This window comes from Dipodomys merriami, unplaced genomic scaffold (assembly GCF_024711535.1).
Source record: "Dipodomys merriami isolate MVZ:Mamm:240054 unplaced genomic scaffold, mDipMer1.0.p SCAF_163, whole genome shotgun sequence".
Classification (NCBI taxonomy): domain Eukaryota; kingdom Metazoa; phylum Chordata; class Mammalia; order Rodentia; family Heteromyidae; genus Dipodomys; species Dipodomys merriami.
In genome coordinates, this window is record NW_027202971.1 from 2,067,168 (window position 1) to 2,079,803 (window position 12,636).

At 49.9% G+C, this 12,636-nt stretch overlaps 1 protein-coding gene across 4 annotated transcripts in view; it reads left to right on the forward strand.

The window, feature by feature from the left end:
* Window positions 1–307: 307 nt before the first annotated feature.
* Window positions 308–12,636, forward strand: part of Glt1d1 (glycosyltransferase 1 domain containing 1) — a 46,886-nt gene continuing 34,557 nt past the window's right edge. For 2 of the 4 annotated variants that reach the window (XM_070024895.1, XM_070024898.1), the window contains exons 1-5: window positions 316–480; window positions 1,053–1,127; window positions 4,999–5,147; window positions 7,710–7,815; window positions 12,540–12,591. In XM_070024895.1, the coding sequence (XP_069880996.1) occupies window positions 413–480; window positions 1,053–1,127; window positions 4,999–5,147; window positions 7,710–7,815; window positions 12,540–12,591 (450 nt within the window). In that variant the 5' untranslated portion in view covers window positions 316–412. Of the gene's footprint in view, window positions 481–1,052; window positions 1,128–4,998; window positions 5,148–7,709; window positions 7,816–12,539; window positions 12,592–12,636 lie in introns of all 4 variants that reach the window. The other 2 variants (XM_070024897.1, XM_070024899.1) reach the window with 2 other exon arrangements.

Genomic DNA, 12,636 nt, shown 5'->3' on the forward strand with positions numbered 1-12,636 from the left:
GCCATCCCAGGCTCCACTTGGGGCGTCCTCTGCGTGTCCCCGCGCCTGGCTGGGGGTCAGGACCTGGGGCCCGGGCCGGGGTCCCGGGGACCTGGAGCTCAGGCCCTCCGGGCATGCGGCCACGCCGGTCTCCTTGGAGGCCACACGTTGCTGTCCGTGTCACCCCCTCCCCCCCAGCCCGCCCCGTGCACCCCCCCTCGTGCCGAAACTCTGCGGACCGAGGCCCCTCCCAGCCCCACCCCACCCCTCCCTCCCCACCGTCCGCCCTCCTCCCCTCCCACCCCTCCCCTCCCCTCCCCTCCCCGGGCCGCTCCCGGGCGACTCCCCCTCCCCGCGGGCGCGGGCGCGGCCTGCGGAGCGGGCGGCGGGGCCGGGCGGACGCCCGGTCGATGGCCCGGGCGGCGGCGGCGCCATGCGGCTCCTGTTCCTGGCGGTGCTTCGGCCGCACACCGGCAACGCCGTCACGGCCCAGCGTGTCCGGTAGGCGCGGGGCGCGCGGGGCCGGGCGCGGGGCGGAACGGACCCGGCGCGGGCGGGCGGCGGGGCCGCGGACCCCCCGCACGTGCGCGGGCCCGCGGGCTCCCGGGCTCGGCTGGGTGGGAGCCGGGTCCTGATGCTGCGCGGCTGGTGCCGGTGCTCCGTCCTCCGGAGCCGCCCGGCGCCGCGCCCGCCCGCGCGCCTCCGGGTCCCTGCGGGGCCGCGCCGGGCGCACGAGGCGGGGGGCCGGGGTCCCCGTTCCCCCGCGAGCCGGCCGCCCGGGCCTGGGTCCCGGCCAGCCCTGGCCTAGGTAGCCGGCGGGGAACGACCTGATCAGGTGCCCAGGGGAAGCTGGCCGGGCCTCTCCACACACCGCCTCGCCGCACGCGTTTCCCAACCGCTTCCCCTCTGCCGCTCTGCGTCCTCACTCGCGGTCAGGGTTTGCAGCCGGGCCTCGCCGCCCCGCAGGCCCCCCCAGTCACGGAGAGGACCAGGGAGACACCTCCCTCCCGGAGGGCTCTCCCAGGGCCCTCATCACGAGCCAGGGACGTCTGTCTCATTCACTCTGTGCTCAGAAGTTGGACAGAGGCGCACGGAGGAGGAGGCCTAATTCCAGGTGTGCTGTGTACTGGCTGGCATGCACCATGTTGGTATGTACTGTGAACTGGTACCACTAACTCCAGGTGTACCATGTACTGGTTTGTAGGTACTGGCATGTACTGTGTACTGGTACTAGTAAGAAAACATTGCAAGCTGGGCTTTTTTTTTTTTTTTTTTTTTTTGGTCTTGGGGCTTGAACTCTGGGTCTGGGCTGTCCCTGAGCTTCTTTGGTTCAAGGCTAGCACTTTGCCACTTGAGCCACAGCATCACTTCCAGCTGTTTATGAGTGGTTTATTGGAGATAAGAGTCTTAAAGACATTCCTGCCTGGTCTGGCTTCCACCACCATCCTCAGATCTCAGCCTCCTGAGTAGCTAGGATTACAGGTGTGAGCCACCAACACTCAGCAACAAGCTGATTTTCATTTCCCAAAATGAAGACCAGAGTCTCCTTACCCAGTAGAATGGAGTGGGTCAATTAGGTGAGATTGGATTTAAAGAGCAGAAATGGTGCTGAGCACTGGTGGCTCACGCCTGTAATCCTAACTATCCAGGAGGCTGAGATCTGAGGATTATGGTTCAAAGCCAGCCAGGGCAGGAAAGTTTGTGAGACTCTTATCTCCAAAGAACCACCAGAAAACTAGAAATGGCACTGTGGTTCAAGTTGTAGAGCACTCACCTTGAACGGAAGAGCCCAGGCCCAGATTTCAAGCCCCCTGTGACCGACAAAAAATAAAAAAGAGCAAAAATGGTTCTATTCTGGAACACCCAAATCTGTCATTGCAACTTGACACCATGCCAGGCAAGGTAGTGGTCTGTCAGTCCGGACACCCAGGAGGCCAAGGCAAAGAGTCCCCTGAGCCCCCGCGTCCAAGGCCTCACCTTTGCATTTTGAGCAGAGTGTGGTCCATAGAGCTCCTAGGGAACCCAGGACTGAGCTCCCTGGGTGTGGGAGCTCTCAGGAGGCTGGCTCAGTGCTGGGTGGAAGGGATTCGTCCGAATTTCTGCCACCATCGCCTCCCAGAAGACAGACTTTGGCTCCTGCAGTGTGTGTTCTGTCCTCTGGGCACTGGGAGTGGGCAGAGCAACAGGAGAACCATAGCCCAGTGGGAGCAAACTAGAGCAGGGAAATCAGGCAGAGAGAGAGGAGGTGCACTTTCCCTTTCTGCTCAGCTAATTTCTTCATTTTCTGATACTTACTGGGGTTTGAATTCAGGGGCCCACAGTTGCCAGGCAGGTGCTGTACCCCTTTCCCATCCCTTTTGTGCTTGCATCATTTTTTCCCTTTGTAGTCTTGTGTTTTTGCCAGGGACTGACCTTGTGCTGGGATCCTACTTCCCCTGAATCTGAGACCGCAGGTGCCAGTCCTGGAGCTTGAACTCAGAGTCTAGGCCTAGGATTACAGGCTTGGGCCTGGCATGAGCTGGGTTTAGGATCTCAACCTTCAGTCCTCCACACCACTGCCTCCTGAGTAGCTGGGATTATGGCAGTTTAGCTATTTTCTGCTAGGGAGAAACAAACCATGAGGGAAAGTTTTAAAGTGTTTTGGTATTTCTTCAGAAAAGTATGTGTCCACTTTTTGTCTCTGTGACAGAAAACCTAGGAGAAGTCAACTTAAAGCAGCCAAGGTTTCTTTTTATTCCAGGTCTTCAAGTATTCAGTCCATAATCCTTCATTTTTATGGGAGATGTTTTCATTCCCCCCTTCCCCAAAAAAGGTTTTCTTTAGAAGAATAAAAAAAGCCATCAGAATTCCTTGGGCATAATAAGTGCTCTGAGAATTTATTAGTAGAATTGAATTATGACTTGACAGAAGGAATAAAGGCAGAGCAATTTAAAGGTGTTATAAGTCAACTAGACACGAGGGTAAAATTTTGGTCCACAGAGTATTAAGATTAAAATTTTTTTATTTAGAATATTTATGAGATCATAAAGGGAGGTGCTGAAATGCTGTCTAAAATAGGCTTAATGGATGAGAACAGGTCATTACTGTGTATCTCATTATCCATACTAACGGCCTTCTTCGCCGGGCTCTTCCGTATCGATCCTGCAGAACTCATCAATCTCTCAGGAACAGACTCTCTTACGTGGACTCCAGACTCTTTTCCATGTGTCACTGCATTTCCCCAGCCTCCTGTTTCTTAGTACTTGATGAAGATGGAACAGCCGTTTTTTTTACCTGTGTTCAGAAGTGTGTGGGACCCTTACTTTTTGTGTGATGGAATCTTTAGGTGGAAGTGAGCTGTAGGACTGGGGGCTTCTCTCTTACTGCTTGTCCGGCCGGGGAGCAGGGATGGGGATCACTGATGGACCATGGCTGAGTTAGCCGCAACCATGCAGTAGTGGAGTCGGGGTGTACGATGGGCTTCAGTGCAGCACTAGCTGACTTAAGAGCTCCACCTCAGTTTCTCTTCGTTTTCAGAATTTACATTACAGAAGGGAAGCATTTGAGTGTAAATTTGGGGAAGGAGTGTCACCACCCACCCCAGAAGGAGCTAGAGCTTGGGGACTGGAGTCCACCCAAGGCCTTTGTTCCGCCGCGGCCGCTACCCCTTGGGTGTGACATCATTTGTGCTGGTCCTTTCCTGGTTGTCATCATGCGATCCTAGCAGAGTCTCAGGGTCCAGGACCACAGGGAGGGATGGCGCCCCTGGCAGGCTCCAGGCGGGCAGAGTGCATGCATGTGCTTTCTGGCCTTGCTTCCTCTTAGAATGTCACCAGCTGTCCATCCCCAGGGCTCTGCCTAGACTGCATGTTCTCAACCACCCAGAAGCCCCTGCTGCAAACACCCACTGATGAACTGTCCTTCGTCTTCATGACTCGCAGTGAAGATGAAGTTTCTACACCTGAGTCCAGGGTGTGGGGTGTGTGTATGGGGGGTGCCACTTCCATCACATCCACATACTGTATGATTTTATGCACCATTGTCCATTAATTCAAGCTAGCTAATCCATCGAATCGCCAGCTCAGGATATAACTACTTCATTGCCAACATTTTTCTTAAAAGGCTTCGTTGGACTTGAATTTTGTATTATCAAACTGTCTAGATGATTGAAGAGATCTGCAAGGGTTATCTTAAGCAGACTTGATGATCATCTATTTGCTGATTTTGAAAACAGAGCCCCGAGTGGTTGTGGGACTCTGGCCCTGATAGAAATGATGGGATGGGCTGGGAGCCAGTGGAGGTGTCACAGAGGAAGTTCCGGGCTGTGTGGTTGGAGCGGGAGGAGCTGTGATGTGTGAGAAGAGGCGTGTTAGAGGGCGCTGTGCTGCGGCAGGAGGCGGGGCTGGCGCTCTGGGGTGGCAGGAGCTGCTGCTGGAGGGGCAGGCCTTGCTGTGTCAGCCCTGGGCATGGATTCTGTGTCAGGGCTGTGCTCAGCTATTTGTTATTTCTGCAGGTAGGGCAGACGGGCTCCGTTCTCATGTTCAGAGGGTCTGGGAACAGCTGTATTCAAGTTTTATCAGGGCAAAGTCCTAGTTCCCCATGTTTTATTTATTTGCTCATGTAATTACTTAGGCAGTACTCAAGTTTGAACTGAGTCTCACACTTTTGAAGTCCTTTGAAAGAAGTATCAGAGTCCTGAGGAGAAGCTTTAGTCCACCGTCAGTGCTGGGACGGGAAAGAGCAAGCAGGGAGGTGGAATGGAACAGGACAATGACGCTTCTGGTGGAGCACGCGCCACTGCAGATGGCAGGATACCAAACCAGCCTCAGCTGGGTTCGGTGCTCTGGCCCTGGTCCCAGACACTGGCGCAGGCCTGGGCGGCTGTGTGTGTGTGGCCATTGTCACCAGTGACAGCCGTCCGTGGGTGAGGGCAGACTGCATGGACAGGGTGGTTGGTGAGCAGTGTGTTGGTGGAATTGATTAAGCTCTTTGTGCAGTGCCCTCGTCTCACCTTCCTCCCTTCCTCTACGAGTGATACAGGGACCACCTAGAGGCTGCAGGACACGTGTGCATTCTGAGAGATGCCTTTGACTTTGAGAGCCCTTCCGACATCGCCGACCTCATCACGGCCGAGCACTTGGACGCAGCACTGGCTCTCCATCTCTACAGGGGAGGAAGGCTTCTGCAAGGTGAGCTCTTGCTCTTCCAAATGCAGCTGCGATGGCCCGAGGACCCAGACTTGGTGCCCCGATGACCCAGCGCATGGATGGAAGGCAGGCCCTGTCACCATGGATAGATAGCAAAGCTTTTGAAGTAGATGGAGGGTATTTTCCTGAATTTTTCAACGTCTTAAAAAAACTTTCAGTATAGACCTTCCAAAAGTTAAACATAGGACTAGTTTTCAAACATAAGAATCATTTCTCTTCTACACATTAATTAATGAGGAAATTATGGCGATACTAATGTTGGAGATGTGCTGTTTCCCGGTTCACTTTCTGTGTCTAAATACAGACTTTCCTTGTGTCATAGTCACACCATGTACTGTACAGGTGGCCTGAATGCAGTTTTATACGTTATTCTTAGTGCTCCTACCTTCTGAAAGCCCGTGAGATTGGAAGTGGAATTTTCCACTTGTGGCTTCATGCCAGCTCCACGTGTTTGCGAGTTTGGACCGTTTCTTGGTTTCACCTTTTTGGATGAGGCAGGCTCAACCCACACTCCACTGCACGAAGCCCCAGGACTGCCTGAAGGCCCTGGCTGGCCCGTCCCAAGCAGGGCTGCAGTCTCTTTGACCATATCCTCCCTTTATCCCCTGCATCGAGCGAGATCTCGAGCACACGTTCCTAGGTTAAGTGCAGGGACGGAGGACTGTGCAGGTTTTGTCTTGAGTGTCACCGACAGACTGCCGTCTGCACAGGTCCCTGTGGTTCAGGCTGCACTAGCTGATGAGCAGGACCTGTTCCCCTCATTGTGCTGGGATTGCTGTAGTTTTCCCCCAGTTTTACCATTCTTGACCTCTGCTTCAAATAAACACAGACACCCCATATTCAGTTGAGGTCCTCCAAGAGTTGGGAAGAAAGGAAGCCCTCCTCTAAACCTGTCACGCAGACAGTCAGTGCTGTTGCTCTGCCTAACAAGCACCTGAGCTGCAGCATTTCTACTCTTTCTACCTTCGGTTTAACTTTCACTTGTTTATTTCTGGGGGTTTCTCTATGGATATATTCAACAAGCCTGAGACTTGGCTTTTTAAAAAAGTCAAGCAATGTGGCCTGACCTATGGAAAGTGTGGTCAGGAGGAGGAAAAATCTCACATTCCAGTGTACCCCAAGTCCAAGCCCATCTGTGCCCTGAGATGAGCTACTCCAATGCACCAGCTCCACACATTACCATGATGCTACCTAGTACTGAAGATACTAAGATGCACTTCACTGTTAACTAATTAAGATGTGTTACTCTGTAACTAGTGAAGACAGCACTACACCTAACATTTGCTACACATTACTGACCAAAGTGCTGCACTATTACAAAGATCCACCACATTGTTACTGAGGTATGCTACAGGTTTACCCAGGCATGCTGCATTGTTACTAAGATATTCAACACTGCTGTCCTAAGCTACACTACACCATGACTAATATGTGCCACATTGTCCCTTGATAATGTGAGGCTGGCCAGGTGTGTTTTTATGAAGCCTTCCCCTCTTCAGTTCAGAATGTGCTTTAGGTCTGAATGTAATAAGGAAGCAGATGGGTCAGCTGACTGAGTAAGAACAAGTTCAACCTCATGGTCTAGCTATGTCTCTATTAGGTAGAAATAAGACCTCTCCTCTCTTCTCCCTCCCCTCTCTGCTCCTCTCCTCTCCCCTCCCCTCTCTTCCTCTCCCTTCCCCACCCTTCTCTCCTCCTCCCCCCTTCTCTCCCCCTTTCCAGGCTCTCCTAATCTATCTATGATTTCTCATTCTGTGTGCTGTACATGCCTGGAAGACTCTGGCAGGATCTCCTCTCATATCTGTCCCCTCTTGGCTGACAGATGACATGATAATAAACAGCAGCACTAAATTTGGAGGCCCTTTTTCTGACACAAACCTCCATGAGTGCAAATTAATGAAATAAGTGTGGCTTTGACAGATGATGATTTTCCCCTTGTTAAAAGCAGCAGGGACTGGGAAGGTGGCTCAGTGGTAGAGTGCTTGGCTTGCATGCATGAGGCCCTGGGTTCCATTCCTCAGCACCACATACACAGAAAAAGCTGGACGTGGCACTGTGGCTCAAGTGGTAGAGTGCTAGCCTCGAGCTGAAGAGCTGAGGGACAGCGCCCAGACCCAGAGTTCAGGCCCCACAACTGACCAAAAAAAAAAAAAAAGTTAAAGCAAATTTAATTGGAAAAATAGTCCTGACAATGGTGGTAGGTGCCTCCTTGATTAATCTCAGCATTAGCTGTTTTCATTTTGTTTTGGTTTTTTAAACAATACTACCTGCTCTACTACTCAGGAGAGTTAGGGTAATATCAGGTTAACAACAAAACACAAGTAGGTGTGATGGTGTACTTCTGTAATCCCAGCATTCCGAAGGCAGAGGCAAGAGGCCATCCCAGATTACGCTGCGAGACTCCATCTCCAGAAACACCGAGCACTGAGCTCCAAGGCACACAGCTGTGGTGTGTTGAGAGCTCCGGCTTTTAACCCTTTGCTTGAGCTGGGCTGGCGAGGAGATCCCAGAGCTCACCTCTGCTCCCGAATGTCATCACTTTAGGTCATCACATTCCCTTTGGGATCATCTTCGGAGGGACTGATTTAAATGAAGACGCCAACCATGGATTAAAAAATGAAGTAATGGGGAAAGTTCTTGAGGAAGCCAGGTAAGACCCGGGTCTTAAATCAAAAGCCAGAGCCATTTGGAAGAGGTGCAAGCACAGACTTTGGAAGAGTTGGTTGGGAGGTTCATATTTTACCTCCTAAAATGGATTTCATTTGACCCAGTTTTATTTTGCTCACTCTTGGTGGGGGTGGGGTATCTCCCAGGGTTAAAGACAAAGTTTGTGGTCTTGTAAGCAAGACCGACACGGGCAAACTCCAGCTTCGTGAGCACATAGATTAGGACCTGGGGCTCGGCTTCACTAGGTTGCCATTGTTGGCCTGGCCCTGGTCTGCAGAGCTCTCCGAGCTCTGTATCTGCAAGAGGGGTGCTCAGCAAGTATACAGCTGCTCTCTCACTCCTCTGATGACATAAGGCTCCCAGCTAGCCAGGGACCACAGCTGCCCTGTCACGAGGACTGCCCTGCCTGCGCTGGCCACTCTCTCTCAGCTGCCACTCATCATTTAGAGCAGCAACCCCTTAGATTGTAGGGCTGCCACGTAAATCCTGCCCCCAGATGCCAGCCGCAGGCAGCACTCTCCAGACACTGCATCGCCTCATGGGCCTCTAGGCCTTGCTGAGCACTGGGTGGGGTGCTTCTAACCCCAGCCCAGAATCCCTTACAGATCGGTGCTCCCTACGGGCTGTGTCAGCCTAGAGCAGACACTGCGGCGGAGTGCCAGGTCATTGGCCTTCACACCGTCTCAGGTGGTCTTTCCTCAGAGGGAGGCTCTGGTGAGCCCGAGTCAGCATAATGAGGAAGGCCCCCTCCCCAAGCCCCATCAAGAGAGTGACTTTGAGGAGCCGGCCCGCTGAGTCAGGCTCCTTTCCTATCTCTGTGTCCACGTTCCTCTGCTCAGCTACCTTCAGTAGCCGTCACTGTAACCTGGGTCTAGAATTTCCTAAAAGCTGCTAAGATCTTGGAACTAAACTGGTTGCTATCCCGTCTTCAACAAGGTGTACTAAAAAAAACACAACATACTCATTCAACATTCTGGAGAACATTCGAAGTTTTGGTAGGAAAAATAAAAAGGCCTCCATTTTCTTTGTATAACAAATTCAACAATAAAAATCAAGAAAATGGTGATAGTAATCCAAATCCTCTACACTCGTGTGGGAAAAGAGGAAATTAGAATGGAATGCAGTAGAGGTGATGTGTGTCAAAATGAAGGACCTGACTAGTGCTCAGTTTTCTGCAGGTGTGCGGGGCGTTTGAGCCCTTGGACCATCTCGGCAGGCACTGGCTGAGCAACTTGAACTTTTTCTAGGTGCCCAGGTGTGTTGACTGAACATCCTTTCTTTTTTTTTTTTCTTGGAGAAAACATTTATTACAGAAGGAAAGTTGGAATCTGACACTACTCACTTCTGAAACCAAAAAACAAAATGATGAGTGGCCTAGGTCAGAACAATTTAACATTCTTCCCAGGAGGCTCAGTCGAAGTATTCTTTTCATTAAAGTTTATAAAATTGTAGCAACAACAACAACAAAAACTAGCATTTCCAGAAACATAGATGTCATTATACATTAGCTACTCAGATGCCCTTGTAGAAGAAGAACCTGGTATGCAACAGACAAAAACAAAGTAATATTGTGGAAGGCAACCCTCAGATCCTCAGTCCTCAATTGGAGACCCTCAGATCTCAGCTTCCTGTGTTGCTAGGATTACAGGCATGAGCCACCAGCATCCAGCTTAATGGCCTGGATTATTAACACATTCATCACACCTTATTATTCACAGTAAAGGTTTTAATATTGTATGCTTTCTTTGTTGTAGTATACAATGTACATGTGTGAAAATTGAACTGGTAGCTTGAGGGATGGGGTAGGGCTGAGAGAGAGAGAGTGATAGAAGGGGTTTCACTTATTTAGAAAGAAAAAAAGAGGAAGAAGGAAGGAAGGACATTAAGCTGTAGCTATTTATTTTACTGTAGCTTCTTCTCATTCCTGACGTATATATTTCATATTTGCCTAATGACTCAAAATTCAAATTCAGATGAACTTCTCTATGGTCACATTTACAGCTGTTTAGCCCTAGCAAGACGTCTCAGAACACTGCACTATGGTTTATTGCTAAGAGGTAGGAGGTGTGAACATCCTTTCTTTGAGTCACTGTAAAAAGAGAACAAAACCAGGTGATACATTTCTAGTGCAATAAATCACCAGCCACATTTCCCCCGGCAGGCACTGGCAGGGGCAGGGAGCTCCTCCATCTCGGGGTAACTCCAGGGAGGGAGCTCCAGGGTGTCTTGGGTCATCTATGGTGCTTTCTCATGTAAATGGGTGTTGGACTCTGTCACCTGTCAATGCTATGATGACAGGGACATGTCAAGTTTCAGGACCTTCATTCTTTCAGTATTTCCTGAACACAAATACTGTGGAAATACAACATTTCAGAAGTGGAGGCACATGTACTCTGTGTGTGTGTGTGTGTTTGCACGTGTGCACACTACAATGGACAAAGGCACCTTGGCATTGCCTTGGAAGGTAATCCGTCATTTCAACTTTCCTTAGCGTTGTTCTTACATTCTGAAAATTCATTGCCTTTTCATTCACGTGGTTTGTAATGCACAGTCTCATGGACGGAAAGTAATTCTGTTTACTAGAAACAGCATTGAACGAGTCTGCTTTCTACTGTTTCCATTTGTATTATTCATTGCATTGGTATTAAAACAAGTATTGATTTTTATTTGGAGGTATCGATCGAGGTTAGTAGGCAAGAAAGTTGCATGAATCATAGATTTCTTGTCCAACACAATAGAACACACTTTCTATTAGATAAAGTATTTAATTTGTCTAGCTTTGCAATCAGCTTTTTATTTTTTATTTTTTTTTATTTTTGGTTGGTTGTTGGGCTTGAACTCAGGGCCCTGGGTGCTGTCCCTGAGCAGTTTCATGCAAGACTAGCGCTCTATTACTTTAAGCCATAGTACCACTCTGGTTTTCTGGTGGTTAATTGGAGATTAGAGACTCACAGACTTTCCTCCCCAGGTTGGCTAAACTATGATCCTTAGATCTCAGCCTCCTGAGTAGCTAGGATTACAGGTGTGAGCCACCAGTGCCTTGCTCAGTGTTCCTTTTGTAATCAAATGCATTTAAAAATGAGTGTATTTTTGATAGTTTATAATCTAAACTTTTTCAGAGTTTAGGCCTTTTTCTTTACAGTATCATAGTAATCTTGATTGAGCATTGGCTTTTCAGCTTGTAAGATAAAATAGTAAGAACTTAGGAATTCTAAAAATGAAAGAGTATCTGAAACTTGTGGGAATTATTTTGTGAAGGACCATGCAAGTATATTTTGGAAAAGCTTTACTTTTATTTTTGGAGGCAGAGACTCAGTATGGAGCTAAGGCCAGCCTTGAATTTGCTATCTTCCTGCCTCAGATTTCTGAGTGCTGGGATTACAGGTGTGTATCACCACCCCTGGCATGGAAAAAATTAAACATGGTTAAACCAATGAGCAAAGTTAGTATGAAATAAAGTACCTAAAAGTAGTTGTAGGGAAGACAGATAAACACGTTAGGTTGAACTATGTGATTTGCTATTTTGGATTATATTGTATTTGAATTGTATCAACGATAAGGTTGCAAACATCATGACAAGTGAGTAAATCTTTTTATATGGCAGTGTTCAGCCTAAAGTGCAGTATTCGTATTCTTATGTTGTTTGTAGGAAATGTATTGTTTTTGTTTGCTTTGAACTCTCAGGAGCTTTGGGCTAGCCCCCTCAGTGTGTTCTCTCTTCGGGAGAGGTAGAGCGAGGGGCCCAGGGAGGAGTGCGGTGCCCACCAGCGTGGGTAGATCCATGTGCCGGGCAGGAAGATGCTGCTCATGCCGGTCCCTCCGCCCACCCCGAGCCCTCGCCTCGGCGCCCTCTGGGAATGCAGCCTCCCACCTGTCTTCTTCCTTCCTTGCTTTCTTCATCTTTGGCCCTGCAGTAGCAGCTCTGGATGTCCGCTGGCCCCCATGTGGACAGCAGTGACCACGAGAGGTGTGACCAGAGGGGAAGCCTGCTCCTCTGTCCTTGCTTTCCAGCTGCTGCTCCGAGGGCCTCTTGCCTTATTCTCTTGTCCTCTGAACTTCTTCATTCTTTTGTTGTCCCTGTTTCCTTGTTCTTCGGGTTTTGGTTTATCCATGTGCCCTGCCCTTGCAAGCTTCCTGGGCTGCAATTCCTTGAGGGATGGCTTTTCCACTAGCCAGTGGCAGTTCGGTAAAGAGGGTGTCTTTGTACAATTCCCGATTGCCATGTTTCTGTATGGATTGCCATCCTATTTTCTTAGCCAAGCCGTGTGCTGGAGAGATTGCACTGAGATGTGGGCCACTGCTCCTGTTGTCCTCAGGCATCCTGGTGAATCCCATGCTGCAGCGTGCCCTCGCGCTGGCCAGCCTCGGGGGCCACAGCCGGCCTGTGGCGCTCTCACAGATTAGCCATGTCCTCACTTCTCCTGGAGTCCTGGTGGTGATTTTATCCCTGATTCTCTGGCCTTAAGTGGAAGGAACAAGAAAACTAGGAAGTTCGGTCCATCATAAAAACAAAACACAATTTCTTTTTTCAGGTTGGTAGCGATTTAAGCCTAGCGGGCACTGACCCAGAATCATTTTTGCTGATTGCACCTCCAGTGTAGAGCCTCAACCCTTCTGCCCCGCATAATTTGTTCCCACGTGGTGTTTTGTACTTCTGCGGATTGAATTCTGGCCTAATTGTCCCTGTCGTCTTTGTTCACTTGCCAGGTTTGCCGTGGCTTTCACCCAGTCCATGAAGGAGAAGGCGCAGGCCCAGTGGGTATGTGCTCACCCAGTGTTCCCTTGTTCGTCCGTCCCTCATGGT